At 50.3% G+C, this 27,672-nt stretch overlaps 1 protein-coding gene across 2 annotated transcripts in view; it reads left to right on the plus strand.

Moving 5' to 3' along the window:
* Nucleotides 1-27,672, plus strand: part of Ctnnbip1 (catenin beta interacting protein 1) — a 54,211-nt gene that overhangs the window by 21,033 nt on the left and 5,506 nt on the right. For both annotated transcript variants that reach the window (XM_076861343.2, XM_076861344.2), the window contains exons 2-4: nt 8,637-8,720; nt 14,331-14,451; nt 15,121-15,211. In XM_076861343.2, the coding sequence (XP_076717458.1) occupies nt 14,356-14,451; nt 15,121-15,211 (187 nt within the window). In that variant the 5' untranslated portion in view covers nt 8,637-8,720; nt 14,331-14,355. The remainder of the gene's footprint in view (nt 1-8,636; nt 8,721-14,330; nt 14,452-15,120; nt 15,212-27,672) is intronic.

A 27,672-nucleotide genomic window follows, 5' to 3' on the forward strand; every position in this document is an offset into this window, starting at 1 on the left:
ACCAAAGAACCTTCTTCAGGGTGCTGCACCTGGAACAGAATGAGCAGTTTTGCTGGGAAGGAGGCAGGAGGGCGGCTCTGAGGTAGGAAGTGTGCAGAGGGTAAATGTCAGCGGTTCCAGAATCATTCCCATGCCAGAGACTTGTGGCCAGAGAGAATGGCTCCCCTCTATGTGGATTCACAGCTGCTTACCAAGGGAGGAGGCCTGGCTGTGGCTAACATGGGGCAGTGGGAAGGGGACTCTTGTCAAGCTAGGGGCCTTCAGAGAGGCATGCCCCTCTCTGCTGCCTGATGTGGTTTCCATTTCCAAGTGGCCTTTTGATTTTTTTTCCAACTTTTAACTTTGCTTCCAAGGTTGAGGGAAAGTCACAGTACAGTGGACACCCACATACCCATTGCTACATTTGCCAAATGTAGCGTTTTGCTGTATTTGCTTGCATATGTGGCCCCTGTCTCCCCCGCCCCCTACCCCAAATACACACACAACTTTTTTTCTAGATCATTTGAGAGTTAAGTTGCAAGCATGGAGACAATTAATCCTTGAATATCTCATCCTGTGTCTCTTAAGAACCAGGATATTTTTCAACATAACCACAGTATAATCATCACATTCGACCCAAATAACATTGATGCAGTTATCTCATCTCAGATACTTCCCATTACATTTCCCCTACTGCCCATTAATGTCCTTTCAGGCTTCCCTCCACCACTCTGGATGCAATGAGGACCTATTGCTGACTGTGGTTGCTATTCTGCCTTGTCTTACTTTCTTATTGACCTCTGGTTGGCAGCAAGTAGGAGTCTGGCTTGCTTGCTTATCTTCCTTCCCACCTGCCTGCCTTCTTCTGTAAGGTGGGTTTTCATTTTATTTTGTTCAAATGGATAATGCTTCTATCAACTACTGATCTAGAAGGGGCTGAGAGGATGGAGGCAAAGCATGGACTCAGATCCAGGCCCAGCCACCCATTAGCCTCAAGGCCTTGGACAAGTTACTTACCTTCTCTGAACCTCAGTTGTCTCATCTAAAATGTGACTAATTCCTGTCTTGCAGGCTTGGGAGGTCTAGAACAAGACAAGTATGAATGTGATGATTCCATGCCTGGCACTGAGAAAATGCTGCAGCACAATAATTATTGTTCTGCAACATCCTCTGGCTTCACACAGCAGAAAGGAGCTTTGGATCACGTTGGAATTTGGGTTGGCAACCTCAGGACAGATTCCTAATCCCAAACTCACTCATAAGATTGGTGCACCCTGCAATCTCCCTAACTCAGCCAAGCTTGTCATCAGGAGGCCTGTTTTGCTTGTGCTCTGCCCATGGAGCAGAGTTCCAGAACACTGAGCAGTCTCTGCACTGAGGAAGCAGTGTGGAGTTTGTTAATTAAGGTCGTTGCTCCTGAGGCCTGAGAGGTTTGTCTGGGATGTTGTTGCAGTTTAATTACTGAGAACGAAAAGGGTGGAAATTCTCTGGTGCCCCCTTTTTTATGTTGCTGGAGAACCTCAGATGCTACCTGGGGCTTCAAGTCAGCCCTCAGCCCTGTCTCCCTCTTGCGGACCTTGAGTGCATTTTACTTGCTTATATACTGGAGAGTAATAGAGCAGAGTGTTGAGGCCCTGCATGACCTGGATTCACATCTTTCTCCAGTCTGGACAAGCTGGGTTATCATAGCTGTTGTCACTTCTCTGCCCAGGTCCTCATTGTGAGACCTAACAGGCACATTTCTGGTGAAGATTGAACAGTTCATTTATTTGAGAGGTTGGAAGAGTGCATGGCAGACAGGAAGCCAGAGTACCTGTGAGCTGCTTCCTACAGCAGGCTTCTCTAGTGGTGGCGATTTTGCTTCCCAGGAGACCTGAGGCAATGTCAGAAGGAGATTCTGATTCCTGCAGCTGAATGGAGGTGCCCTCAGTGTTTAGGGGGCAGAATCCAGGGGTGTTACTAATCCTTCCAGAATGCTCAGGAAAGCCCTGCAACAAGGAACAGATCAGTCCAAAATGTCTACAGGGTGGGGCAGGGTGGTCCATACCTGTAATCCTAGCAGCTTAGAAGGCTGAGACAGGAGGATTATAAATTCAAGGCCACCTTGGGAATTTAAAATTTAGCAAGCCTAAGTAACTTCCTGAGACCCTGTCTCAAAATACAAAATAAAAAGGGCTGGGGATGTGGATCAGTGGCAAATTGCTCCTGGGTTAAATCCCCAGTACCCCCAAAAAAGTTAATAACTAACTAAAAATAAAATGCCCATGAGGCTGAGGTTTCAGGAACACTGATATGTGACCAGGGCAGTCCCCATCTTTTGAGCCAGATGGGGACTGATGGTACACATGGAGGGAAGAGGGGATTTTAAGCCTTTTTGGGGGGTGGAGGACAGCTGGGAATTAAACTCAGGGGCACTTGACTACTGAACCACGTCCACAGCTCTATTTTGTATTTTATTTAGAGACAGGGTCTTACTGAGTTGCTAAGTGCCTTATCATTGCTGAGGCTGGCTTTGAGCTTACAGATCCTCCTGTCTCAGCCTCCCAAGCCACTGGGACCTTAAGCATGTGCCACCACACCCAGTGGATTTTAGGCCTTTAAAAAAAAATATATATATATATATTTATAGGTGGACATAATATCTTTATTTTATTTGTATGTGGTGCTGGGGATTGAACCCAGTACCTCACACATGGTAGGCAAGCGCTCTACCTCTGAGCCACAGCCCCAACCCGATTTTAAGCCTTTTAATTCCCCACCCTCCACAGCACTAGGAAGGAACCCAGGGCCTTGCACATGCTAGGTAAGCACTTAGGACACTTAAGCACTGAGCCACATCCCTGGCTCTTTTAAATTTTTTACTTTATTTTGAGACAGGGTCTTGCTAAGTTGCTTAGGGTCTTGCTTATTTGCTGAGGCTTTCTTTGAACTCAGGATCCTCCCACTTCAGCCTCCAGAGTTGCTGGGATTACAGGTGTGCACCACCACACCCCACTGAACTCCTGTTTTTATCTCCTATTGTCTTCTTTTTTTAATATTTATTTTTTAGTTATAGTTGGATACAATATCTTTAATTATCTATTTTTGTGTGGTGCTGAGGATTGAACCCAGGGCCTTGCTCGTGCTAGGTGAGTGCTCTACCGCTAAGCCACAACCCCAGCCCCATCCTGTTGTCTTCTTATCATTAATAATAGTAACTGGTATTTATTGAGCACTTGCTGGGTACCAGGCACTGTGCCAAGTACTTTCTGCAACCTTCCTTGAGGCAGGTGCCATTATCTCCCACACACAGAGATGGGGAAAGGAAGGCTAAGAGGTGGGAGAGGTTCTAAGGCATCTAACCCAGCTCCTCATCCTCTCACCAGGCCCACACTACTTGTGTCTCCCTCATGGTTGGTCAGAATGGCGACCTTCAGCAAACTGGAGATTCTCTGCACACCCAACCTCCCACCCCCACAGTATGTTGAAGCCTGTGGTCTGCCTGCACCACGTGCCCCAGCCTGGATGCTGTGCTCCCTCTACCACTGCTCCTCATCCGAGATCCTGACAGCTTTGCCTGCATTCCTGTCCCTGTGGCCTCTCTGTTTCAGCAGTCAGGGTGGCCTCCCCAGCCAGGTCAGACCATGTCAGACCTGGGAGGCTGTTCCAGGCTCCCAGCAACTGCCCTGTTCACATAGGCCAACGTCAGGTTCTCACAAAGGCCTCCATGGCCCTGATGATCAGCTCTCTGTTTCTTCTCCTGCTTTGGCTGCTTCTCTCCAGCCACCCCATATGCCCCCACCACAGGGCTCCCTCCCCACCTTTCACCCGCCCTGACAGCCCCACCAGCTCAGTCTGTGTGGCAGCTCCAGTTGCCGCCTTCTTTGACTATTACTTGCTCATTGCTTATATTTGTTTTATTGTCTGTTTTCCCCCTTTCACTAGGCTGTATGTAGAACTAGTTTTGACTAGTTTTTTCCCACTTCTGTGTTCTAGAAAGTATATGGTAGTTACTCAGTAAATCGGTGAAATGGATGAACACAATTCCCAAAGCCTATGCAGATGGCATCAGGCCAGGATGGTGTCTCATATGCAAAAAACAGCCTGCCCCAGGGCCCCTCCCTGTTGGCTGGTGATCATTTGTGGAGCCCCGAACTAGCCTGGCATGAAGCACTTTCGCTCCTCGGTGTGTAGGCTTCCTCCCTGCATGTCTGGTGGTTTATGCACTGTTTTGTGGCAGATGAGCAGCAGTGAGTAGGACCTGTTGTTCTCCCGCTAATGGGCTCTGCTGTGTTGCCTTCTTCCTCCTCAGGCCCCCTTGCCCAGGGCCACCCCCTCGCCCTGGGAGAAGCCTGTAGTGGGCCCCCCTGGGATCCTGGATAGGCTGATCTCTGTCTTCCCATTTCTGGGTTGATAAATTTGCCTGGAGCAATTCTTAGAGCACATTCTTATCTTAGGTGGCCCCCCTCCAGTACAGAGTGTGTGTGTGTGTGTGTGTGTGTGTGTGTGTGTGTTTAAGAGGAGAGAAAAATAAAGTGGCAGGGAGTATTTAGATCTGCAGGCCCTAGGCCCAGCTATGAGCACTTTGCTGTTGGGTCGGCTCAGGTCTGTTGCTGGCCCTCCCTCTTCTGTCTGGGCATTGTCTATGCCTCTTCCTGCCCTCCTTTCCTCTGCCCCTTGCCCTTCTCTTCCTTTCTGATATGTCTCCTCCCATCAACATCTTCAGCCTTCCCTCTCTCTTTCTTTTGTTTGAGGTTATGGGGTAGTAACCTTGAGAAGCCCCTCTGTCACTGTCAGCTGACCCAACCTGGAGGAGGCAAAACTGAGATGGAGCCTCTACTCAGCCTAGGATGCTGAGAGCCATTACAGACAAGGCTCTGGCTAGTCCCCATGAACTGTGAGTGCATGACCACGCAAGAGAGTTGCCAGGCAGGCACAAGGATAGGTAAAACTGTGCCCCTGCCCTTCCCCTTAGGAATACAGAGAGAGGTTCCCAGCAAGTGCTGGGTAGGTGCTGAGTTTTGGGAGGATACCGAGAAGGGAGGGGCCCCGAGAACTGGAAGTCTGGGAAGAGAAGGATGTCTAGCTAGAGGAGATTGGGTTCAAAGCACCACTGCCCTGGCCACCTAAGCAGTACTGGCTGTTGAGGCTGGCGGGTGGAAGCTCATTAGCAATCACTGGCTTAATGAACACTGCACTGGGGACACAGTCTGGGAGCAGTGGGCCCCAGGAAGGCGGGTGGTGGTATATAGCAGAACACAGTGCCTTCAGCTGCCTCTTGCAAGCCTGTCCCTCTCACCTCTGGTAGAGCTCTCACTGAGGTCCCTTCGCCCCTCCCTCTCCTTCACTTACACTCAGGATCACATGGAGCCCCCAGAGCACTCTGCTCAGTCACCTCTTGATGAGGGCTTGATGTCACTGGAGAAGCTCAGCACATCACCTGGCCTTCTGTGCATCCTGCTGCTACAGCTCAGGGCACTCTGTGTCCTCACTGTCCTTGTGTCTTATAGAAGGTGTCCTCCTGCTGGGAAGTCCCCTCACCAGTGCCCCCTTGACTCATGTGGCTCCTCTTCTCAAACTGTCCCCCTATCTCAGTACTGCCCAGGAAGCTGGCATTTCCCAAATATGGTTGATTGATATCCTGAGATCCAGGCTCCAGGACCCTTTGCAGCTGCTCACTTTCCCTCAAGGACAAGTCAACGGCATCATTCTGCTTCTGAGCCTGTGTGGGCTTCGTAGACCTGGCTCTCCAGCCTGTCGTTTGGGCTCTCACCATGGACCTGGGCAACCTGTGTGTGCAAGGCCTTTCCCCACAGTCATAGCTGCAGTCCAACAGGTCAGGTTTCCAGCAACATGCCCCAGGGCACCTTGCACTTCCCACCATGTCATTTGTCACAGAGTCTGGGGTGCGTTGTCCTGGATGACTTGACTGGCATCTGTCTTACAAGTGGATCTACCTGAGTCTTTTTGGTGCCTATTATACAATAGGTGCTCAGTAATTGCCATTGCATATCTGTGCCCGGTGTCATCCTCTTTTCCTTACCAGCAAACTCCTGGTCAGCCTTCAGGACCCAGCTCCAGAGAGTTCTCCCTAGAGCCCTGGCGGCTAGTCCTCCCACTGTTCTCACAGAGCTTGTCACCCCCTTGCTCTGCCACTTCCTATACTGGGTACAGTCTGTGATGTGTGGTTGGTACCCTGGGATTGTTTGCCTTAACATGACATCATTTTGATTCATTATTGTGTTTTTTTTTTGGGGGGGGCTGTACCAGGGATTGAACTCAGGGGCACTCAACTCCCGAGTCAAATCCCCAGCCCTAGCCCTATTTTGTATTTTATTTAAAGACAGGGTCTCAATGAGTTGCTTAGTGCCTCACTCTATTTCTTTCTTTCTTTCTTTCTTTTTTTTTTTTTTTGCTGAGGCTGGCTTTGAACTCATGATCCTCTTGCCTCAGCCTTCCAAACACCTGGAATTTTGTGTGTGGGGGGGGGCGGGGGGTGGTACTAGTGATTGAACACAGGGGCACTTCACCACTGAGCTACTTTTTATTCCCCAGCTCTTTTTATTTTTAATTTTGAGCCAGGGCCTAAGTTGCTTAGATTGACCTTGAACTTGCAGTCCTTCTGTCTCAGCCTTCTTAGTAGCTGAGATTATTGTGTCTTATTTGTACTATTATCTCTGCATGTGTAATATGGTTTCCTTAGCCATGTAGTCATCTCTGACAGGCAGGCTGCATGGCATAGCCCCGCTTTTGTATCTCTTCTCTGGAGCCTGGCACAGGGCTGTGTGTGCCTACAGTGGTTTGGTAAATTCTCTTGAGTCCCCAGGTAGCATCTACTTAAGGTTGTGGAGCCTTTGGCAGTTTGGGAGGCATCTTGACCTCCTTTTTCATTCTGGTCCAGCTATATAATTTGCGGGGCCTGGTGTAGGGCTCCTTCCTCAAAAATAAATAAGAATTTTAAGGTGGTAACAGTATAGCAGTGAACCAAGTATGGGGCCCCATTCCACTACCCAAGCTTCACACCCACGAAGCCAGCCCTCATTGCCTGTCTCCCAGGGAGACTGTGGTCCAAATCCAATATCTCTTTTTTACAAATGGTGATGTGCCCGGGTGATTGGTGCCTGCACTTGGTTGCTCAGCTGGTCAGCAACAGCAGGCCTGAAACAGGACCCAGCCCCTAGAGCACATTACTATCTCCCTGCTCTGGAGCCCCTGGCACCTCAAGCCTCAGTTTCCTTCTCTGTAAACTGGGAACAATGACCCAATTATATATTATATTATATGACAAATAGAACATCTGGATGGGGACCCCTGCACAGTTCTGTCCTTTGGGCCCCTTCTCATAAAGTTGTGAATGCCAAGTTCTTTACTCCTTGGAAGGGCCTGAGCCCTGCAGATGAGGGATTCATGACTATTATGGTAGCTGAGGAGCTACAGCCCTTCGAGAGGGAGAAGGCTCTCTTTTCATCTCTTTTTGAAGAAGAGTGGGGACTGAGTGGAAAGTTCCCCAGGGTTCCTTGGTATTTTGGTGCTTTGATATCTGGAGGAATAAAAGAGTAATTAATTGCTATAAATGGCCTATTCCCGTAGGGTTAGTCTGATGGGGGTGGCAGCATGGGAGATGGATCTTTATCCCAGACACATCCACTCATTGGAGGGACACACACAACAGACTCAGAGGCTTGGAGCGACCCTGACTTTAGGCGAGGCTTTTGAAATACCACTTTCTCTGGAACTGCTTCTTCCTTGGCCCCCCAGGTGTCTGTGCAGCCTCCACTGCATTTCCTGTGGCATGTGACCTGTGACTGTGCTAGCTGAGGTTCGTATAGGTGGCTGTGGATGTTCGCTGAGTCACTGAAGACCGAGGGGGTGTTCTAGGTTCTCCTTGGTCCTGCATCATTTCTCAGAATTGTCCTCAAACCTCTCATGGCAGGATTGAGTGCTGGGGGCCACCTCCAAGCCAGGTGCTCTGGGGATGGCAGAGGCTCACCAGGCCTGTGTGCCTTGGAGCAGGGGCCAAGGCTCACTGGTCCTGTCCCTCGGTGGCCGCGCTTGTGCCAGATTATCTGAGAGGTGGACCTGAGTGGTGAGGTGTGTGAGAGGCAGGAGATGCAGTGCTATCCCACCCTGGAAGAGTTGGGTTGGGGCAGGCAGATGCGTGGCCAGGTTGGCCTCGTACACAGCCTCAGCTGTGCTTCCCGTGTGCGCGTGACGGGACTGCTAGCTGAGGTTTGCATAGTGGCTATGGATGTTCGCTGAGCACACAGGAGGTAGAGCACAGGGACCTGGGCCTTGCCACGGGTACTCTCTGGTGGGTGGGATGTCATCTTGTGCAGGTGCAGGACTTGCCCATCAGCTGTCACAGTGATTCATTCTGGTCCTTGATGACTCTAGAGTTGGTGACTAACTCAGGGAGGAGGTGTGTGGTGTGGAGCTGGCTGACCTGCTTTGGCCGGAAGTGACAGGCCTGCCCAGCCGCAGTCAGCACCCTGTCTCGAGGTGTTGGAGCAGGTTTCATGGGCTTGCCTGACACACAGGTATTTCTGGACTGTGGCGAGCCTGTGGCCATGAGCTTCCCGCCAGCAGTCCTGTTCCCTCCACATGGGGCACGTGTCAGCTTCTGCTGCAGCAGCACTGGCCCTCCTGGCTCCTCCCTGATCCATGTTCTCTTTCCACAGGGCGGCAGCTTCTTATTTCTCCCCAGCCACAGCCTTCCCTAACAGTTGAGCACCTGTTTGCCTGAAGTGAATTTCCAGAAGCAGGTAAGGACCTAAAGGAAAGGGCTCAGCATTGTGGCCCCAGGTGGTATTGGGTGGGGCTGGGTGGCCTTGGTCAGCAGGGGCTGACCCTCTGGTTACCTTGACTGCTCATCTTTCCCCTTGTCTTCACAATGCTCATTTCTTCAGCTGTGGGGCTTCTTTTTCATTTTGGGTGCTGTGGTACTGAGTGTGTGCTCTACCATTGAGCTCTACCCCAGCCTATGTGTGGCTGTTAGAGTGAATATCGTGGTGCTGCTGATTTCTTTCAGGCCAAGCCCGTGCAGACTCTGAATTAATATTTTATATAAACTCTTTGAATCACTCAATTATATGACATTGTATTTTTCTACAAATTTTGTGAAAATGTGTGTACATTTCTAAATGCAAGCATTTAAGAACTATCATGATGTGCTTTAAAACAGACAAAACGAAAGAAATGCTGCAACCCAGAGGTCAGAGGTGCCTTGTGTACCTAAAGGACCCACCCAGTGGTCTGGTGCAGGCTGAGTTTACTTGAAATTTTCCTAGCAGATCCAGGACCCCCTGGGTATAAATGAATATTCTAATTTACATAACTGTGGGTGTTCAAACAGCATTAATTTCAGGTTTATAAATAAAAATGAGCGCAGGTGGCTCTGTTTGCATTCAGGAACTTGTGCCTGTCAAAGGAAGGCTAGCTTTCCAGGCTCCTTATTAGAATTGGTTGCATTTCCCAGATAGAACCCCATGGTGGCTGGAGCCTCCCAGCCTCCCAGCCGCTATATCTAACATTCTTGTCTTGTTCTTTGGGTGCCTCCTGTTATACCTCCTAATTCTTCTAAAGTAAGATCAAGAGCTTAAAAGCTGAAGATCACATGGTGGCCAGTAATAGGTGTATGCACAGGCAGGTCAGGAGTGTGGCATCATGTCCTCCAGTGTCTCCCAGAGATTGCTGTGTGGCCCCTCAGGCCAGGAGCCCCACAGATTTCTGTTTGTATGAATCCCATGCTGTGGTTGGGAGCCACTTCCTACTGTCTTTTCCTGACAACCAACAAAATTCCTTCAAAAGAGAAGTGGCTCAGAACCACCCTAGTGGTGTGTGTGCGTGTGTGTTCTCTGGGTTTGGGGTGAATGTATATGCTGTGTGCTTGTATTTGCCCCATCAGATGTGAGTTCGCGGAGCGGCACCCACTTCTGGTATAAAGTGCAGTTTGTGATCCACAATAGGTAACCACAGGTCTCTACCTTTCCCCATTCATTTGCATAATTGACAGCTGTGCCTGTTGCTTCTTTCTGTTTTCCTTTTATCTGTTCATCTCTGACTTGTATAGTCAACACTGTACACGCAATCCTAAGAAATTTTCTTAGAATTTGGAAGGGAAGTGCTGCCCCATTTTAGGTAACAGAATGTTTATAGGGATAACTGAGACCATAACTGAGAAACATCATTACTTTTTGTTCTTAGGTCTGAGGACCAGATAAACAGTATGTTTAAATTAGGTGCAGTTTGAGCTTATGTAATCTAAGTACATTTTAATGGAGACTAGTTCTTGATCTCTACAGGGAAAATAAGAATTCTCAAGTGAACTTACTCCAATACTTGTCAGAATTGTGATGAACATTTAATAGCATGCTTACTTAGATAGGCAACAACCCAAAATGCATTTCAATATGCTGTGGTGAGCTCTCCAGTGGCTGCCAAGTCTGTGTTGTTTGAGTTAATTATGGCATATTCTCTTCAATTATTAATTTTCTCACGTCAACACCTACTGCAGATTAGGCAGAATCATAGCAACCAGTCATGATGGTTCTAGAGCACTTGGACTAGAGCACAAAGGGCGGGAACATGTGAGCTGGGTCACATTCTGCCCCAGATCCAGCCCTGGGCGTTCTACCCTGTCAGGTGGCAGGGCAGAATCAGCTCAAAGCAGAGCTTGAAAAACACTAGATGACCAGAGTTTGTAGAAATGACAGTTCAGGAGTTTTCCCAAAGTAAGAAGAGTCAGTTTAAGAAACTGTCTTGAGCCAGGTATGGCATAGTCTTAGAGCACACCTCTAAACCCAGCTATTTGGTAGTCTGAGGCAGGAGGATCACAAGTTCAAGGCCAGCCTCAGCAACTTAGTGAGACCCTGTCTCAAAATAAAATTTTTTAAAAGGGGGAAGACTCAGAGTAGATCAGAGGTAGAACATTTGCCTAGCATGTCTTCAATCCCCAGAACTGCAAAAAAAATTTTTAATAAACACCAACGCCAGGGAAGCACATTGAAGTAGGAATAACCTGGCTGCACAGACCCATGCACACCCCGATGGCACCTCTGGCCCCTGGATGGGCAATCAGTGTGAGACATCCCTGGGGTCAGCGAGTCTACAACAGCAAGAAGGACAGGATGAAACCAATCTATACAGTGGTGGAGGGTAGGATTGTCAGAGCAAAGGTCTCTAATATGGGCTCCCAGTGAAATGATCGTATGACGCAGAACAGATGTTCCTCCAGTAAGCACCCGCTGAGCTCCAGAACTCTTGGGATCCTGAGGTTGTGGCAGCACAAACCAGCCATTTCTGGCTACGCCTTACTGAATGATAGATCTTCTCTTGGGACCCAGGACTGGGATGGGTTTTTGTTTTTATTTGTATGTGTGTGTGTATGTTTTCTTTTCCTTTCTTTCTACCACTGAGCCATATCCTCAGCCCTTTTTATTTATTTTTAATTTTATTTTTGGTACTGGGGTACCAAAAGACCCAACCCAAGTTTGTTCTACTACTGAGCTACATCCCCAGCAGTTTTTCCTCCTTATTTTGATACAGGGTCTTGCTAAGTTGCTGAGCTGGCCTCGAACTTTCGATTCTTCTGCCTCACTCAGCTGCTAGAGTGTGGTTTGTGAAAGTGGGTTTGAAATAAAGTCAGTTTCAGCAGGGGTGAAAGCTTCCTGCTTTGGCTATGGAAGGAGGTCCACAGAACCTGGGAGCCTGCTGGGTATCCAGGAGGAGCTGCATCTCTGGTGCGCTCGTGTACGGCGACACCCAGTGGCTGGTCCCTTGCATCATGTCTTTTTACAAAGGAGAATAACCTAAAACCTAGCTTTTGAGCACAGGACAGAATTGGAAGGTTTTCACTCCTAGGAGTTCTGCCTCCCAGTGTGAAGGCTTTGTGGAGCATTTCAGATGCCCTCTGTAGAACACCATAGCTCAGGAAACACAGAATCCTTTGGAAATGTGTGACTTTTGAAGAGCTACATTGTTTATGAAGACTGGCTTAGTACTTACTTGTTTTTTTGTTTTGTTTTTTGTTTTTTGTTTTTTTTTGCAGGGGTTAGTCCTGGGGATTGAACATGGTACATTTAACTACTAAGCCTCATCTCCAGCCCTTTTTATGTTTTATTTTGAGACAGGGTCTTTCTAAGTTACTTAGGGCCTTACTAAGTTGCTGAGGCTGGCTTTGAACTTGCAATCAATGCTCCTGCCTCAGCCTTTGAGCCACTGGGATTAGAGGTGTTGGCCACCACTCACAGCCACCTTAGGCACTTTTAACACAATGATATTTGGCCCTAAATCAATGTGGATGTTGTAGGGAGTGGGAAGCTTAGACACCACAGGCTGTCTCCTTATTCCATTCATCCAACCAGGCAGCATTTATTAAGTTCCTGCCAGCTGAGGACAGTTGAATGAAGTAGACACAGCCCTGGCCTTCCACCGGGCAAAGGAGAGATAGTAAGCAGGAATGCCAGCAGGACTCTTTGAGGAAATCAGGACAGACAGGGCTACATATCTGGGAGGAACTGGGGAAGGGGAACAGAGCCAGCTTGCATTTTGCTGTCAGATGCTTTCCTGGAAAGACATTTCTAAACTGCAATGAAGGGTGATCAGAAGCCAGTTCCAGGCCAAGGGACACTCTGTACAGAGACTGGCCCAGGAGGATGGGAGAGGTAAGCTGGAGCAGGCTAGGGCTGACCATGCTAGGCCTATTACATGTATCCTCAGGTAGGTTTAGGTAGGGAGTGAAGTTATCTCTTCTGGTCTTCTGAGAAGAACATTGCAGATACTGTGTTGGTAGAAGGGCAAGAAAGGAAGTGGGGGAGGTCATGAAGAGACCAGAGCCACAACCCAGAGGGAAGCAGCGGTCGGGGGGTGGCGGGGAAATGGAAGCCATACTATTCATGCTTGAGGCCCAGGGTAGGGCTCACTCCAAGAAGCTGTGTGGAGTCCACCCCAGGCAGCAGTGCTGCACGGGAGGTGAAGTGGAGGAAGTGAGGATGGGTTCACAGGAGGAGGGGTAGCTCAAAGGTGAGCTTCCCGCTTTGCTGTACAGACTGGCATGCATCCTGGAATTGAGGGTTCTTGAGGTGCGCCATTCCTTTTCTCAGTTCTCAGTTGTTACTTGGACCCTTTCTGAGCCCAGGAAGAGTTGGAAGGCAGCAGACAGCAGAGGAAGAAAGCCTGAACTCTGAGGCTTCAGGGATAGAAAGGAAGGTTCTGGAAGGAGCTATGCTGCATCAAGAGTTCGGCTATGACATTAGCTCCAACTGGCCAGGTTTTTAGCCTATTCTGCGGGCTTTTAGGGTAAGGGTCCTATTTGGGGGGAGTGAGCAGTTGACAAGTACCTACAGGAAGCTGCTCCTAAGTACACCTTTGGCACAGATTGCTGCCTGCCTGGGAGAGCCTGCTGGTCCAGCCAGGGCTATCGGGCCCCTGAGGGTGGATAGTGTGAGGAGTGTCCTTGTCCCTCCAGCCCAGTTCCCCCATTCTCCTAGAGCAGCTCCTTGGCAGCAGGGCTGACAAGACTCCACCCCCACCAGCTGCCGCGTTATTTCTGACTCATCCAGGAGTTACAAGTATGTAACTCAAGCCCCTCCACGCCTGCTTCCTCTCCTCCTCCTCCTGGAGGGAGGAAGCTCTGGGCTTCTCTTCTGGGGCCTTGCTGCAGGTCAGGTTCCTGAGATACCTGGATACAGCTGTTTGCCTTCACAACTGCCTGCAGGAACCACCTTTCAACAGGTGGGGTGGGTGTGTGAGGGTGGTGACAGCCGACCCCACTGGGTGCCTATGTCCCACATGCCTGAGCCAGCCTCTCACCATCTAGGGACTCTGTGGAGCCCAGCCCAGGAGCTGACCTCTTGAACTCAGCAGGGGCTTTTGCACAGGGAGCTGTCTCTGTGTTTGGGGGCTGGGCACTGGGGCAACCTCCCACTCCGTGCTGGAGTAGAGGTTTATCTCATGGTTTCTCAAGCCACAGGCCCCAACCAGCCACCTTCATTGACATAACTTTGCACCTTGTACAAGTTGCTTGCTTTAAAAGCCTGGGACACTTTGGCTTCTTGTACCATGTCCCCTGCAACTTGTTGTAGGCACCTTGCTGCAGGTTGTGTGGGAGCTAGAAGGTAAGACTGTCAGCTCTCTCCCTGGCCATGGAAGTGGCCAGGACCCCTGCAACACCCACCTGGAATAAACTGCTCACGGGCTGCCTGGAGCCAGTGGGGTGAGGGAGAAGCTGGGAAGCTCTCCACCTCCTCTGTGCTCTAAGAAACCAGACCCTATGGGAAGGGGCTACTTGGGAAAGGTGTGGGTCACCCACAGGTGACTATATCAGCATGTCTCACCCTGACCCCTGACCCTTCAATGTCTACCTGACCCCACAGGAGTCCCAAGAGCTGGGCCAGGGGGATGAACCGTGAAGGAGCACCCGGGAAGAGTCCGGAGGAGATGTACATTCAGCAGAAGGTCCGAGTGCTGCTCATGCTGAGGAAGATGGGATCAAACGTGAGTGCCTGCGGGGGCGAGCACCAGGCTTCCCAGGGAGGGAACTGGCTGCCTTGAAGCAGGGGACTGAGCCCCCTCCTGGGTCACTGTGGTCTGAGGAGGAGGCAGCTGGGCCTGTAATTCAGCTCTGTGGCTAGTATAGGCCTCCCAGGCACAGAGTCCAGCATGTCCAGTTCTGAGAGTGCCACTGGGGCAGCCTCCCACTCTGTGCTATGCTTGAGCCGGGTGGACAAGGGCCTCAAGGCCCTGACCTATTTTTCTTCCCTGCTGATTCCTGTGAGGCTTCTGTCCCAGGGGCATATAAACGGCAGCTGGGCACTGAGGGGACAGCAGACCTGCAGGTGCAGGGAAGCTTTTGGGAAGAAGGAGGGATTCAGAATTGCCCATTGGCCATCCATCAACTCTCTAGGCAGGGCCTACGCCTTCCCACTGGCCTATGTCAGACCAGATGCTACAGACAGATTCAACCCAAATATCCAAGCCTGTGGGCCTCAGGGACTAAGTATTCAGGGTGGGAGGGGTTGGGCTGCTTTGGACTAGAGAGGTCAGATCTCAGTACTGGAGGCCCAGGGAGCCAAGGAGGAGCCTCCACTGGGATCAGGCTGCGCGGGAGGGGCCTCTCAGGGAGCAGGTGCTTGCTGCCCTCACTGCTGTGCTCTCACCCTGCAGCTGACAGCCAGCGAGGAGGAGTTCCTGCGCACCTACGCGGGAGTGGTCAGCAGCCAGCTCAGCCAGCTGCCACAGCACTCTATTGACCAGGGTGAGTCAGGGGCCGGGGGCCAGCCAAGTCCTTCCCAGGGCATCAAGCAGTGGTTCTTTAGAAAGATGGACTTGAGACAAATGGGGCCACAGCCCCTTCTCTTCCACAGATGGATCCTCCTACCTGGTCCCATCTTCTTCCCCCAGTAGGAGCTGAGCACCCAATGAGGCAAATGGTGGGGTTCCTTTTTAGGCCTGGAGGAGGCAAGGAATGGAAGTGTATGGGAGCCCTTGTAACTGCAGAGGGTCTGCTTGCATTTCCTTAACCGTGAGCATAGGCCATGCTGTGACTGGTGTGATCCTGGCTCTAGCCAGAAGGGATGCCCAGACAATTCTCATGATCATGAATAACAACAGTGTTTATGGTGTTGCTGCTATTTGTTTTACTTCCAGTTAACAGGCAAGGAAACTAGGCTTAGCAGCAATGTTATTGCTCTTGGTCATATAGCCAGTTATTAGGGTGCAAACTCACAGTCCAACTAGAGCAGCCATTTACTGTCTGTCCTCGCTCCTGTAACCAGTGAGGCTGCTGGGCAGCTCTGCATCCCATGACCACTTATCAAGTACTGCCTCTCTTGGAAGGCTTGTCCTAACACTGTAGTCCAGTATTCTTTTTTTGTTTTTTTTTTTTTGGCAGTACTGGGAATTGAACCCAGTGCCTCACACATGTGAGCAAGTGCTGTACCACTGAGCCACATCCCCAGTATGTGTACCCCAGTATTCTATACTGTACCCTAGTATTCTGACCAGCATCTCCACATAGTCCTTTCCTGGTATTCTGTTCATGCTTCATGGGATTATTGGCCATGAAGTCTTCCAGCCTGTGGCATGTCCAGACGTGAGCAGGCTCCCAGGAGCAGAGTGCTGACGCTGTTGGCTGGGTGGTGAGGCTGCTGGGGATACAGCTGATCTGGCACCCAGGGCTGCCGCCCTGGTTCTCCTGAATGTCTTGGGCTCTGCCCTGGCATGGGAGCACGTTCTAAAGCACTGACACTGGGTGTGACCCAGAATATGGACTCAACTCAGCAGAAACCTTCTGGACACTCCAATGGTTCCAGTAGTTCCCTAGACACCACTTACCATGTATAGCCTGCCTGGGCGTGCCTGTCCCAGCAAGCTGTGCCCTAACCACTGCCACAGCCCAGCCTGTGTGCCAGGTGCTCTGCCCTCCCAGGGTCTCGTGGGAAAGACCTCCCTCCTCCAGGGCTGGCCTCTGAGCCAGCTCTACCTGAAAACCTCAGGCTTTGTAGTCCCTGTGGACTCACCTTCCTCCCCACTTGGTCCTGGGTCACTGAGTCAACCAGAGCTTGAGTTAGAGTGGTGGAGTGGTAAGGGCATCTTTAGTGGAAAGCTTTTTTTTTTCTTTTTCCTTTTGTGGTGCTGGGGATGGAACCCAGAACCTTGGGCACACTAGGGAAGTGCTTTACCACTGAGCCACACCCCAGCCCTACAGGAATGCTCTTAATAGAAAATCAAGGTAAGTCGTGGGACTGTAATGACAGAACCACAGAGTTCCCACCACCTAAACTCCCTGGACTGTTATTTTGTGTGTGGTGCTGGAGATCAAGTGAGGGCCTTGCATGCTTGCTAATACAGCTGTACTATGGAGTTGCCCAGGCTGGCCTGGAACTTGCTGTCCTCCTCACTCAGCCTCCCAAGTAAATGGGATTACAAGCATGCACCACAGCACCAGGCTTAGTTTTGTAAAACTAATTTTTTGCCATTGTTTATATGTTCTTTTTGCAATAAGAGGTAGTTAAAAAAATTTTTTTTTGGCACTGGGGTTTTTTGTTTTGTTTTTTATTTGTTTTGTTTTGTTTGGTACAGGGATTGAATCCAGGGATGTTTTACCACTGAGCCATATCACCAGCCCTTTTTATTTTTTATTTTGAGACAGGGTCTCATGAAGTTGCTTAGTGTCTCTGAGTCACCCAAGCTGACCTTAACCTTGTTACCCTCATGTTTCAGCTTTCCTAGTTGTTGGAATTACAAACATATGCCACCACAGGCAGCACAGTCTTTTTATTTTTTTATTTTGAGACTGTCTCACTAAGTTGCTGAGGGTCTTGCTAAGTTGAAGAGAATGGCCTCAAACTTGCAATCCTCCTGCCTCAGCCTCTTTAGTTGCTGATGCCACTACGCCTCGCTCAGTCCTTTTTTATTTTTGAGACAGAATCTAGTTAAGTTGCTGAGACTGGCCTTAAATTTATAATCCTCTTACCTCAGACTCTTGGGTTGTTGGGTTTACAGGCATGTGCTGACATTCACAGAATTTTTTTTTTCTTCTGATGCTGGGGATCAAGCCCAGGACCTTGTCTGTGCTAACTGTGGACTTTTACCGCTAAACATAGTCCCTGGCCTTAAAAATATATTTAAAAAAAATTTTTTTTTTAATTTTTGTGCTAGGGATTGAATCCAGGGGGTGCTTAACCACTGAGCTACACCATCAATCCTGTTTATTTTTTATTTTGAGACAAGTTGCTGAGGGCCTCGCTGAGTTGCTGAGTCTGACCTTGAATTTGTAATCCTCCTGCCTTAGCCTCTTGAGTCACTGGGATTATAGGCATGTGCCATGTGCTCATCATTTTTTTCCCTGGTGTTGGGGGTCAAACTCAGGACTTCATGCATGCTACACAAATGCTTTACCACTAAACCATACCTCCAGGCCTTAAAAATATTTTTAAAATATTTTTTTTAAAAATATATTTTTAAGGGGGGCTGGGATCGTAGCTCAGTGGTAGAGCACTTGCCTATAATGTGTGAGGCCCTAGGTTCAATCTTCAGCACCACATAAAATAAATAAACAAAATAAAGCATTGTGGTCATCTACAACTAAAAAAAATTTTTTTTAATATATATATATATTTTTTTTAGGGGTCTGGGGTTGTGGCTCAGTGGTAGAGTGCTCGCTTAGCATGCACGATGCCCTGGGTTTGATCCTCAGAACCACATAAATATAAAATAAAGATATTGTGTCCACCTAAAACTTGAGAATAAATATTTTTAAAAATTTTTTAAAATATTTTAATATCTTTTAAAACATATTTTCAATAGGGTTGAGGTTGTGGCTCGAGGTAGAATGCTTGCCTAGCATGTGTGAGGCATGGGTTTGATCCTCAGCACCATAAAAATAAAATAAAGATAATACGTCCACCTATAACTAAAAAATAAATATTTACCAAAAATATTTTTAATAGAATTCTTTATCTCATATAACTGAACCAAGAGTTGAGAGTAAAAGGAGTTCCGCTGAGTTGTGTAAGAAGGTTGTGTTGACCTCACCTCGCTGTTGACTGGGCCCCCAAACTGCTGAGCAGCCAGGATTTACTAAATTGTTGGGTAGCCAGCTATGCCACACTGGAATATGGGCCCTGCTGGGTATGTGGCATCCAAATGCACTTCCCTTTCTGGAGCAAGGGGCTCTAGGAGCCAAACCTTGAGCCAAGGAACACTCAGAAAGAATCACTGAGAAGAGTGTGGATGACATGATTCTCTGCTGCTGGGGCACCCTGAAGCCTGCCCCTTCCCTCCTGGGAAGGAAGGTCTCCTCTGACCTGGCTGTGGAGGCCTGAAGCACATGCTGCTGCAGGAGTCCCAGAGAATTACATGGCTGAATTAAAGGGAGGATTAGCTGTGCCAGAAGAAGTTTCACAAACCTGTTATTTTTTATGTGTGCCTAAAGACACCACAAATACACAACAACAGAGTCTCAGTCTCACTCTCACACTGTGCAGGTCTAAGTCAGAAGTCTGCATTTGTGCCCATACTACAGGACCAAATTGATCTCTGCTAAAATTCTAACCTGCCACTTTCTCCATTGGCAGAGCTGATCTCAACTGATAGCAGAGAATCCTGCTTTCAGAGGCTCAGGCCCTGCCCTGTGGCCAAAGCCTGAATTGGTGCCCCCAGGACACTGGGTAGGACTAGGGACACAATGGGCAGAGCCTTGAGGTGAGAAGCCTGGCTTGAGCTCCTCCTGCCCACTAGGTGGTGCTGTCTCTCAGCAGATGGCAAGCTGCTCCACCCTAGACTTAGATGAGATCCCGGGCTCCCTGAGTCTCTCCTAGGTTTCCCCTCGGCGCCCACAGGACAGCACTCAGCATTGTCTCTGTAGGTCCAGACACAACCTTTAGGCCACACATACCTACCTTCCAGGGCTGGAGGGATCTAGTACCTGAGCATCCCATTGCAGTCCAGCCACGTTTGCTGAAGATGGACGGCTGCTAGAGACCCTGGGACATTGGCCTATACCTTAAGGCCTAACCAGGTGGTTCTAGTAGAGGGCCCAGTGGCCTCCCAGTACTGAATGGTCAATCTCCAAGTCCTAAGCTCCTCTGGCCTCTGCCTCTCCCTTTCCTCCATGACGCCCTTTTTTCCTGTCTCTGCCCATTGCTCTCTTCTCCCTCTGTGCTATCCTCCAGCTTCTGCCCTCTGTCCTATTTTCTCTGCCTCACACAGTTTCCCTGGGTGATCACATATGTCCCTGTGCCTTCAACAGACAGCTCAGGTCAGTACCTTCCAAACATATTCCCTCAATCCAGACACCTTTCCTGACCTAGACCTTCCTGTGTGGCTGTCAACCATACGGCTTGGCACAGTCTCCCCACACTCAGCAGATCTAACTCACCCTCTCCCCACCGAGAATCTGTTCTTCCACCTGTTTTTCTAACAGACACCCAGAGACCAGGGCTCAGCCTGGACTCTTTCCCAGCAACCCCATAGGTACCAAGTCCTTTGGACTCTCCTACCTTATTATTCCCAAATCTGCTTTGTCCTCTCCCTCTTTTTTTGGTGGTGGTAAGGGAGTACCAGGGATTGAACTCCAGGCACTTGACTACTGAGCCACATCCCCAGCCCCATGTTGTATTTTATTTAGAGAGAGTTCTCACTGAGCTGCTTAGTGCCTCACTTTTGCTGAAGCTGGCTCGTGATTCTCCTGCCTCAGCCTCCCGAGCCTCTGGGATTATAGGGGTGCGCAACTGTGCCCAGCTCATTCTCTCCCTCTTATTTGGACCCTTGTTCTGATCTTCATTCTCCTCTCAGTTGCTTCAAAGAGCTCCTCACTGGTATCTCGGCTTGTCTTTCCCCCTGTGCTACCCTCTACATGGCCAGAGTGACTTTTAGAGGTTTAAAGGGACATCAGTAGGTTTCTCTCCCACTTAAAATCTTTCAGTGGCTCCCTGCTGCCTTAAGGGACTCTGGTCCTCTTAGCATAATGAGCAAGACCCCAGTTCACCCTGAGCCCACCCCCTCACTCGAAACATAAATGGCCATAGTGAATGGCTTTGACTCTTGACTCAGGCCTGTGTGTTCACCCCTTTCTGCCTCCATGTTTGCCCTGGCATCCAGAAGCCCAGCTCTAAACACTTACCTCCACAGCCTGGATCAGGCCTGTCACATACACCTTGGCTACTCTACTCCCATGCTGTCTCCTGGTCCCTCTGTTGATTGGACACTGAGCTCCTTGAGCTTGGGCCTAGGCCTGGGTGGGCCCCTTAGAACCTTGGTTCTGTTGTTTTTTTTTTTTTTTTATACCAGAGATCAAACCCAGGGGCTCTTAATTACTGAGCCACATCTCAGCCTCTTTATTTTTTTATTTTGAGACAGGGTCTTGCCAAGTTGCTTAGGGCCTCACTAACTTGCTGAGGCTGGTTTTGAACTTGCAAACCTCCTGCCTCAGCCTCCCGAGGTGCTGGGATTACAGGTGTGCACCACTGCACCTGGCAGGCCCTTGGTTCTGGAACACAGCAGGATGGGAACCAGAGGTCTACCAGAAAGGCAGAAAATTCTGTGAGTGCCGTCTCCTGCCTCTGAAGTTGGTCGAGCAGACCTGACAGCCAAGAGGACTCATGTTTTGAATCAAAGGAAATCAATACCTCTCCAAGAAGGTCGCCTTGCTGAGAAGAGCAGCTGTGGGCAGCAGGGAAGGGCTGCAGCTTTGCAAAGCAGACAGGTAGTGCTGAGCTTTCCTTTCTCATCACAGGGCCGCCCCCACTGGAATGCATATTGATCCTTTCTCCTGGTTATCATATATGTGTGCTCATTGCAGAAAACTGGGGAGAGGTAGAAACAGCAGAAAAGTTGAAAGAATTGAATCCTATGATCAGCTATAACCACTATTCATCTTTCCTTCAGTTTGCTGGCAGACTTTTAAAAATATGCACGTCATAAAGTTGGGATGTATAGTTTATAAATACTCTTTTTTAATATTTATTTTTTAGTTGTAGTTGGACACAATACCTTTATTTATTTATTCTTATGTGGTGCTGAGGATTAAACCTAGGGCCTCACTGTGCTAGGTGTGCACTCTACTGCTGAGCCACAACCTAGCCTTCGATGCTCTTTTTTTTTTTTTTTTTGATACAGGAAATTGAATGCAGGGGTACTTAACCACTAAGCCTTTTTTAAAGTTTTGAGACAGGTTCTCGCTAAGTTGCTCGGGGCCTCGCTAAATTGCTAAGGCTGGCCTAAAACTGCTCTTCCTGCCTGAGCCTCCTACATCACGGGATTACAGGCATGCACCATCACACCTGGCTAAATACTCATTTCAGCATCCATGTTTTACTTATGGTAACTTTACTGTGATCCTAAACAACTTCCAAGAAAATGTTTTAGGGGTTGCATAATATACAGCCAAATGGCTATGCCAAAATCTATTGACCAGTACCTTTCTGTTGGATCTTTGGTTCCATTCTGCCATCAATCAAAACAATGGAAAACATTCATTAAACTCATCTGATGTGGCAGGTTCCTTGCCAAACAGCATAGGAGATGTATCCCAAATACTTCTCACCATAGCCTGTGCTGTAGGTGCTGCCAGGGCCCCACTTGCAAGATGAGAAAACCGGCTGAAAGGTTACATAGCTCAAGGCCACAAAGGCAGCCTAGTGTGGGGTCTGGGCATAGCCAGCATTCACCAATACTGTGGGTAATCCTCCTGTCATGTTTTAAGGTAGAATAGGAGTAGCATAGTCCTTTCTCTGCCTGGGGGCCTCCCAGGGAAATAACCTGATGTGCCTCTGCCCCTTTCCTTGCCCTTGGGAGCTGTGCTGGCACATGGCTCCCTCGGCTTCTGTGGCATCTCCATGGTCATACTTTCGCCAAGAGACGTCCAGGGAATTCCTGCTGGCTTTTTCCCTGCAGAGGCTGGGGCTGCTGGTTCAAGTTATGCTGCCAGAGAGCCTAAAATAGGCTCTTCGGTCTCAGGGTTACACTGGGAACCTTGTTAAAATAACTGCGATCACAGCAAACAATCAGGGACCAGTGCTCCAAGGAAGTGGCTCCCCCTTGTTTGGCTCTGTTCCTACCCGTTGAACCCTTGCAGTGCCCTTCGGGTGAGGGTGGTGCCAAGATCTTTACTACTTTCCAGCCAGTGTGGAAAGTTCTCTGGAGTCCACCCCACTCTCTTCCAGCCTCTGTTCTTTCTAGTCCTTCATGAAACCTTTCCCAAGTCCAGGGTCATCGGGTGCCTCCCCTCTGGCTCCTAGAGCCGGACCCTCACTTTCCTTCTGAGGAGCTGTGATCACACTGTGTCAGGAGTCCCGTGGGGCTGGAGTCTGTGCTGTGTTCATGGTCACATTCAGCTCTTGTCCGGCTTTTGGCCCAGAGCAGGTGTTAGCTGGATTCTGAGGTTGACCAGCCCCGCCTCCCTGAGGAGGCCTAGTAGCTCTGGTGGCTCCTCCCTGGGCAACCAGCTGGGCTTCTCTGCTCCACACAGCCCTCTGCTGGGGTTTCTGGTCTCCTTTCTGCCCATTCATGGCTTCAAGGCTTCTCCCAGAGGCCCCAGGCAACAGGGAACTTGGCCACTGAAATTAGAGTCAGGTCCAGAGAGGATTCCAGGCTCTGGGATGGGAAACTCATCTTCTTTTAACTTTAATCAAGACTTACATGAGAATTACCTATAACCCAATAACAGCGGAGCCAGAAGTCATGTGTACATTGAATCAAACTGAAATCAACCGGGACTTGGGGTATGACCTGTGTCATTGAAAAACAGAAAACCAATCTCAAGAAAAGGCGAGGAATGTGGGAGGCACAGGCCCAGCTCCTTCATCACATTCTGGTTCTGGCTCACAGAGGGCTGCTCTGACCTTTGTCACCCAGCGTGAAGGTTCTGTTGTTTAGAACTGAGAAGGATGCCCTGTGGGCCTGCGCCCCCCCAGGACTCTCGCATCCCTCTCACGGAGGGGGCTCTTAGGGGGCCCTGAGGGGCTGCCCAGCCCAGCAGTTGATCAGTTCTTCTCACATTAGTCCCTGGTTACTGCGAGCTCTGTGTAGTCTCAGAACGGCCCTGTCCTCTCGCTGCTGGTCCACCAGGACATGCAGACATGTGAACATGTGGAAGATCTTCTGACGGAGGGGAAGCAACCCAGGGAAGGTGCTGTCTGCACTGCTCCTGAAGGACGCAGGGAGAGGCGCCTGCAGACAACCTAGGGGGAGGGAAGGGCACTGCCGGCCAGCAGAGCCCCTGCAGCCAGCCCAGACATGTGCAAGCGTTAGGGTGTTTCCACATCCTCAAAGAGTCTGGTGTGTGGTTGCTGGGGGGACCGAGAGTGGGTGGAAAGGCAGATGCCTCTGCTTGGGCTTATTCCAAAGCCTCATGGAGTCCCACCCACCTCAAGGGGAAGAATGGCCCATTGGTTCATGGTCCAGAGTAGGCATTAGGGTAAGTTCCCAGGGCAGCAGTTAGGTTACAGGGATGTCCAGGTGATATGGACACATTCCAAAGATGGTGGGACATTTAGGAAGCAGGGGAGTGGGACTAAGTTCTGAATGGGAGGTGTCCGTGGGCATCCAGGAGGGAGTGGGCCATGGCTCAGGTGGAAGCACATAGGATTGTGGGTGTGGGAGAGGAGTCAAACGAGGGTGTCCCAGGGAAAGTAGGCTGCGCATGGGGAGGGTGCTACACCAGGGTCCGTGTGAGGAGGGGCAGAGTAGAGCTCTGAGGGAAGGAGAGGGTCAGCAGGTCACTTGCCAGTGGAGCCCTTTTCCAGAGGTCTTTTGGCAGAGCCTGGGCAGAAGCAGTGAGAACTGATGTCTCTGAGAAGATACTTGCCTAGTGAAGGCACAACCTAGAGACCCACAAAACTCAGAAATAAACCCTGAAGCCTCAGAGACCTTAGAACTGTTGGCTGAGAATGGCAGCAGCTCAGGGTGGAGTGGAGGTCAAGGGCAGCCTGAAGCTTCAAGTTTTCAGTGTGGTTCATAGACCACTGCACCTGAGTCACCAACCGTATTTGTGAAGAATGCAGAATCCCAGTCGCTCCCCCTATCCCAGCCCGTCTGAATCAGAGTGCCTGCCAGGGAGCCTGGGAGTCTGCATTTTAAGTGAGCCAGGTGTGGTGGCTCAGTCCTGTAGTCCCAGCTACTCAGGAGGCTGAGGCAGGAGGACTACTCGAGTTCAGGGAATTGGAAGCCAGTCTGGGCAACATGATGATACTTCATCTCAACACAAAGCAAGCCCCCAAGGTGATTTTGATGCCTAGAATCTAAAACTTGAGGACACAGCAAGACTGTAGGTTATGACCTGGTTGTCCCTGACCCCTGGAGGGATGGGCAACCCTTCCTCCCATGTTCTGTCCCTTTGGGCATAGTTAGTTTCTGTGGTCTAGGAGAGCTTATGTTTTGAGGAAACAAAAATTCAGATGAAGAGAATGAGGACCTCACTTGGGAGTACCAGCCACAAAGGGTGTGAGTGTGAGTATCGGTGGGATGGGAGGTTGAGAACAAGGGAGGGGCTTGGGAGTCACATCTGGAATTAGAACAGTAGCAGGCAGAGCAGAGCCCCAACATGACCTCCCAGATGTTGTTCGTAATGCTGTAGGCTAGATGCTATTCCGTGGCCAGTTGGATGGATGGGGTAGATGCCCTTCATCACATTTTGCAAATGAGTGAACTGAGACTGGATGTTCAGGGGCTTCCATGGGATGCTCATGTAGGCAGGGCAAGGCCCAAGCCAGGTCCCAGCTGGTGCCTCCCGATGGACCCTGGGTGCTGCCTCCTGAGCCTTGTTGTCCAGCCCAGGAGGCCCAAGGCTTCTGCTGGAGCCAGCAGGGCATCTCTGCCTGCATGTGGCAGCACTGCCCTCTACAGCCCCGTCTCTTGCAGCTTCATGTGCTCCTGAAGGTGGTTGTCATCCTGGAGCCAGCAGGCGCCACTGAGCCTAGCGCTGCTGTGGCTGCTGAGACCTTGGTGAGTCAGTGGCCACTGTTGCCATAGCAACTGAAGTGTCATGCTGCTTCTGGGTAAAAGCTGTCCCTTGGGAACTTGGGACACCAGAGTTGAGATGTGTAGAACACTTGGCTCATAACCCTGGACTCCCCAAAACAGTACATGGCACCCTATGGGTATCAGCTCACCTGGGAGGAGGCAAATCCAGGATGGCACCCTAGTCTTATCCCTCCCACAAGCTCCTTCCTTTGGAGGACCTGTTTTTCTAGGCAGTATTTCCCCAGAGCTGGTAGCTGAGCAGTTGCTGTGTTGGCTAGCAGGTAGCAGATGTTGGTTGGCATTCAAGCAAGATAATGAGCTCATGCAGGAGGAGGTGCTGCAACCCAAACTCACGTGGTCAGAGAAGGGTCTGAAACACCCAGGGTGGCAATTGCCCTGGCCAACTGGCAGCCTGTGGAGGTTTCTTCACAATGGTGTGGTCTACTCTGTATGCCCAGGATGGGCCCTGGACTTGGCAGGTGCGTCCTGGATAATTTGGAAACACTTAGCTGAGGTTAGCTCCCTTGGCTAATGGTGGCTTGCAAAGGGGCTTCCTCCATCAGCCACAGGAATGTGGAGTGTCTGGGGTTTCAGGGTTTATTTCTGAGCTTTTTGGGTCTCTAAGTTGTACCCTAACTAGGCAGGTGCAAGGCCCATTGCAGGAATATCTGACACTGGAATTGTCCTGAGAAACTTCGGCTACCAAGGGGTGATACGATTCCAGAGTTCTTTGGGAGGGCAAGGCAGAGGCACCCTGTCCCCAGAGTCCTTTTGGTTCTTAAGCAGTTGGTCTTGGAGGAGCCCCTGGCTCTGAATCTGGTAATGTGGGCATCACCAGGCTAATGACATTCCTGTGAGTCCCCCCTTTTCTCCGGTGACATCTGTGTGGGGCCTTGCCCTGCCTGGTCTGTGGGGTCTTGGCGTTTGCAGCCCTTGGGAGCCAAGCAAGGCCTTGTACCTCATCAGTGTTTGAAGTAGTGTTTGCCTTCAGGGTTGTTCTTTTCTTCCCTGGCCACCCTTGTGCACCTGACTCAAAGCTGGGCTTTGCAGGATCCCCAAGACTGGGGAATGGGACAGCAAATCAGCTTGTCCTTCCTGTACCAAGGTGCTGTGATGACTGAAGGCAGAAAGCACATAGTCAGAAGATCCCTGCCCTCATGGGGGACAGAGCCTCCTGGGGAGGACAGCTGCAGGGAGTCTGCCACAGACAGGTCTGGGGGACGCTTTGGAGGTGGGGGCAGGACTGAAGATAAGGCCATGTTTCCACATGGCCTGGGCCACCCTGTTTCGCAGTGTGCAGGTTCGGGGCGAATGTGCACTGAGCTTGCCCGAAGGTCCTGGGAAAGCACCGGGGCTGCACTGGCTTGCCTGGGCCAGGCTGTGGGACCCCTTGGCTGCACATGTGCCCCAGCCGCCATTGTCTGGCTCCATGCTCCTCCTTCCTGCTGTTCCATCCCCTCTCACTGACCCAACTCTAACCCTCCCTGGCCCATAGGGACACATTCTCAGTTCAGGAAGCACATCAAGCTGCCTGACACGTTCACAAAAAGACCCTGGAAACACTTCAGCATGGAGCCTTAAATAGCCAGAGGGATTCTCAGCAGACTTTGGGTCCTTTCTGCTGACCACAGGCTCCTGCTGCGAGCTGTTCTGGCCAGGGGTGAGTGCCAGCCCCTACGCTGCTGTGTGAATTCATCCCTGGCTCACAAACAGACCAATGACCCCACTGTCTGCCCCCCACCCACCCTCCCTCACCCCTGTGCAGGGCCCCTTCCCTTTTCTAAGCTTCTGCATATTTGTCATTTTTCTCTGCCCAGTCATTTGACTGGTTCCATTACCGGGGCAAAGCTGGCATTGGGCGTGGGATGGGAGGGCCCCCTGGATGCCTGGCCCTGCCCTGTCCTCCTTCATAGATCCAGCCCCCCATCTCCCCCCCCAGCCAGTGCCTCAGGCACTCAGGTGAGAGCCATGGGGTGGGGGGGGGGCGCTTCTCCCAGGTTGGCTCTCCAGGTTCCATTTTGAATTTTCTTCTTTTTTTTTTTCTTTCTTTTTTGGTACTGGGGATTGAACCCAGGGTGCTCTCCCACTGAGCTACCTTCCCACCCCTTTTTATTTTGAGACAGAGTCTTGCTAGGTTTTTTTAGGGCCTCCCTAAGTTGCTGAGACTGACATTGAACTTGGGATGTTCCTGCCTCAGCCACCTGATTTGCTGAGGCAGGCTTTCTGAGCTTCGTGTTGCTTATCTGTAAAACA

This window comes from Callospermophilus lateralis, chromosome 7 (assembly GCF_048772815.1).
Source record: "Callospermophilus lateralis isolate mCalLat2 chromosome 7, mCalLat2.hap1, whole genome shotgun sequence".
Lineage (NCBI taxonomy): Eukaryota > Metazoa > Chordata > Mammalia > Rodentia > Sciuridae > Callospermophilus > Callospermophilus lateralis.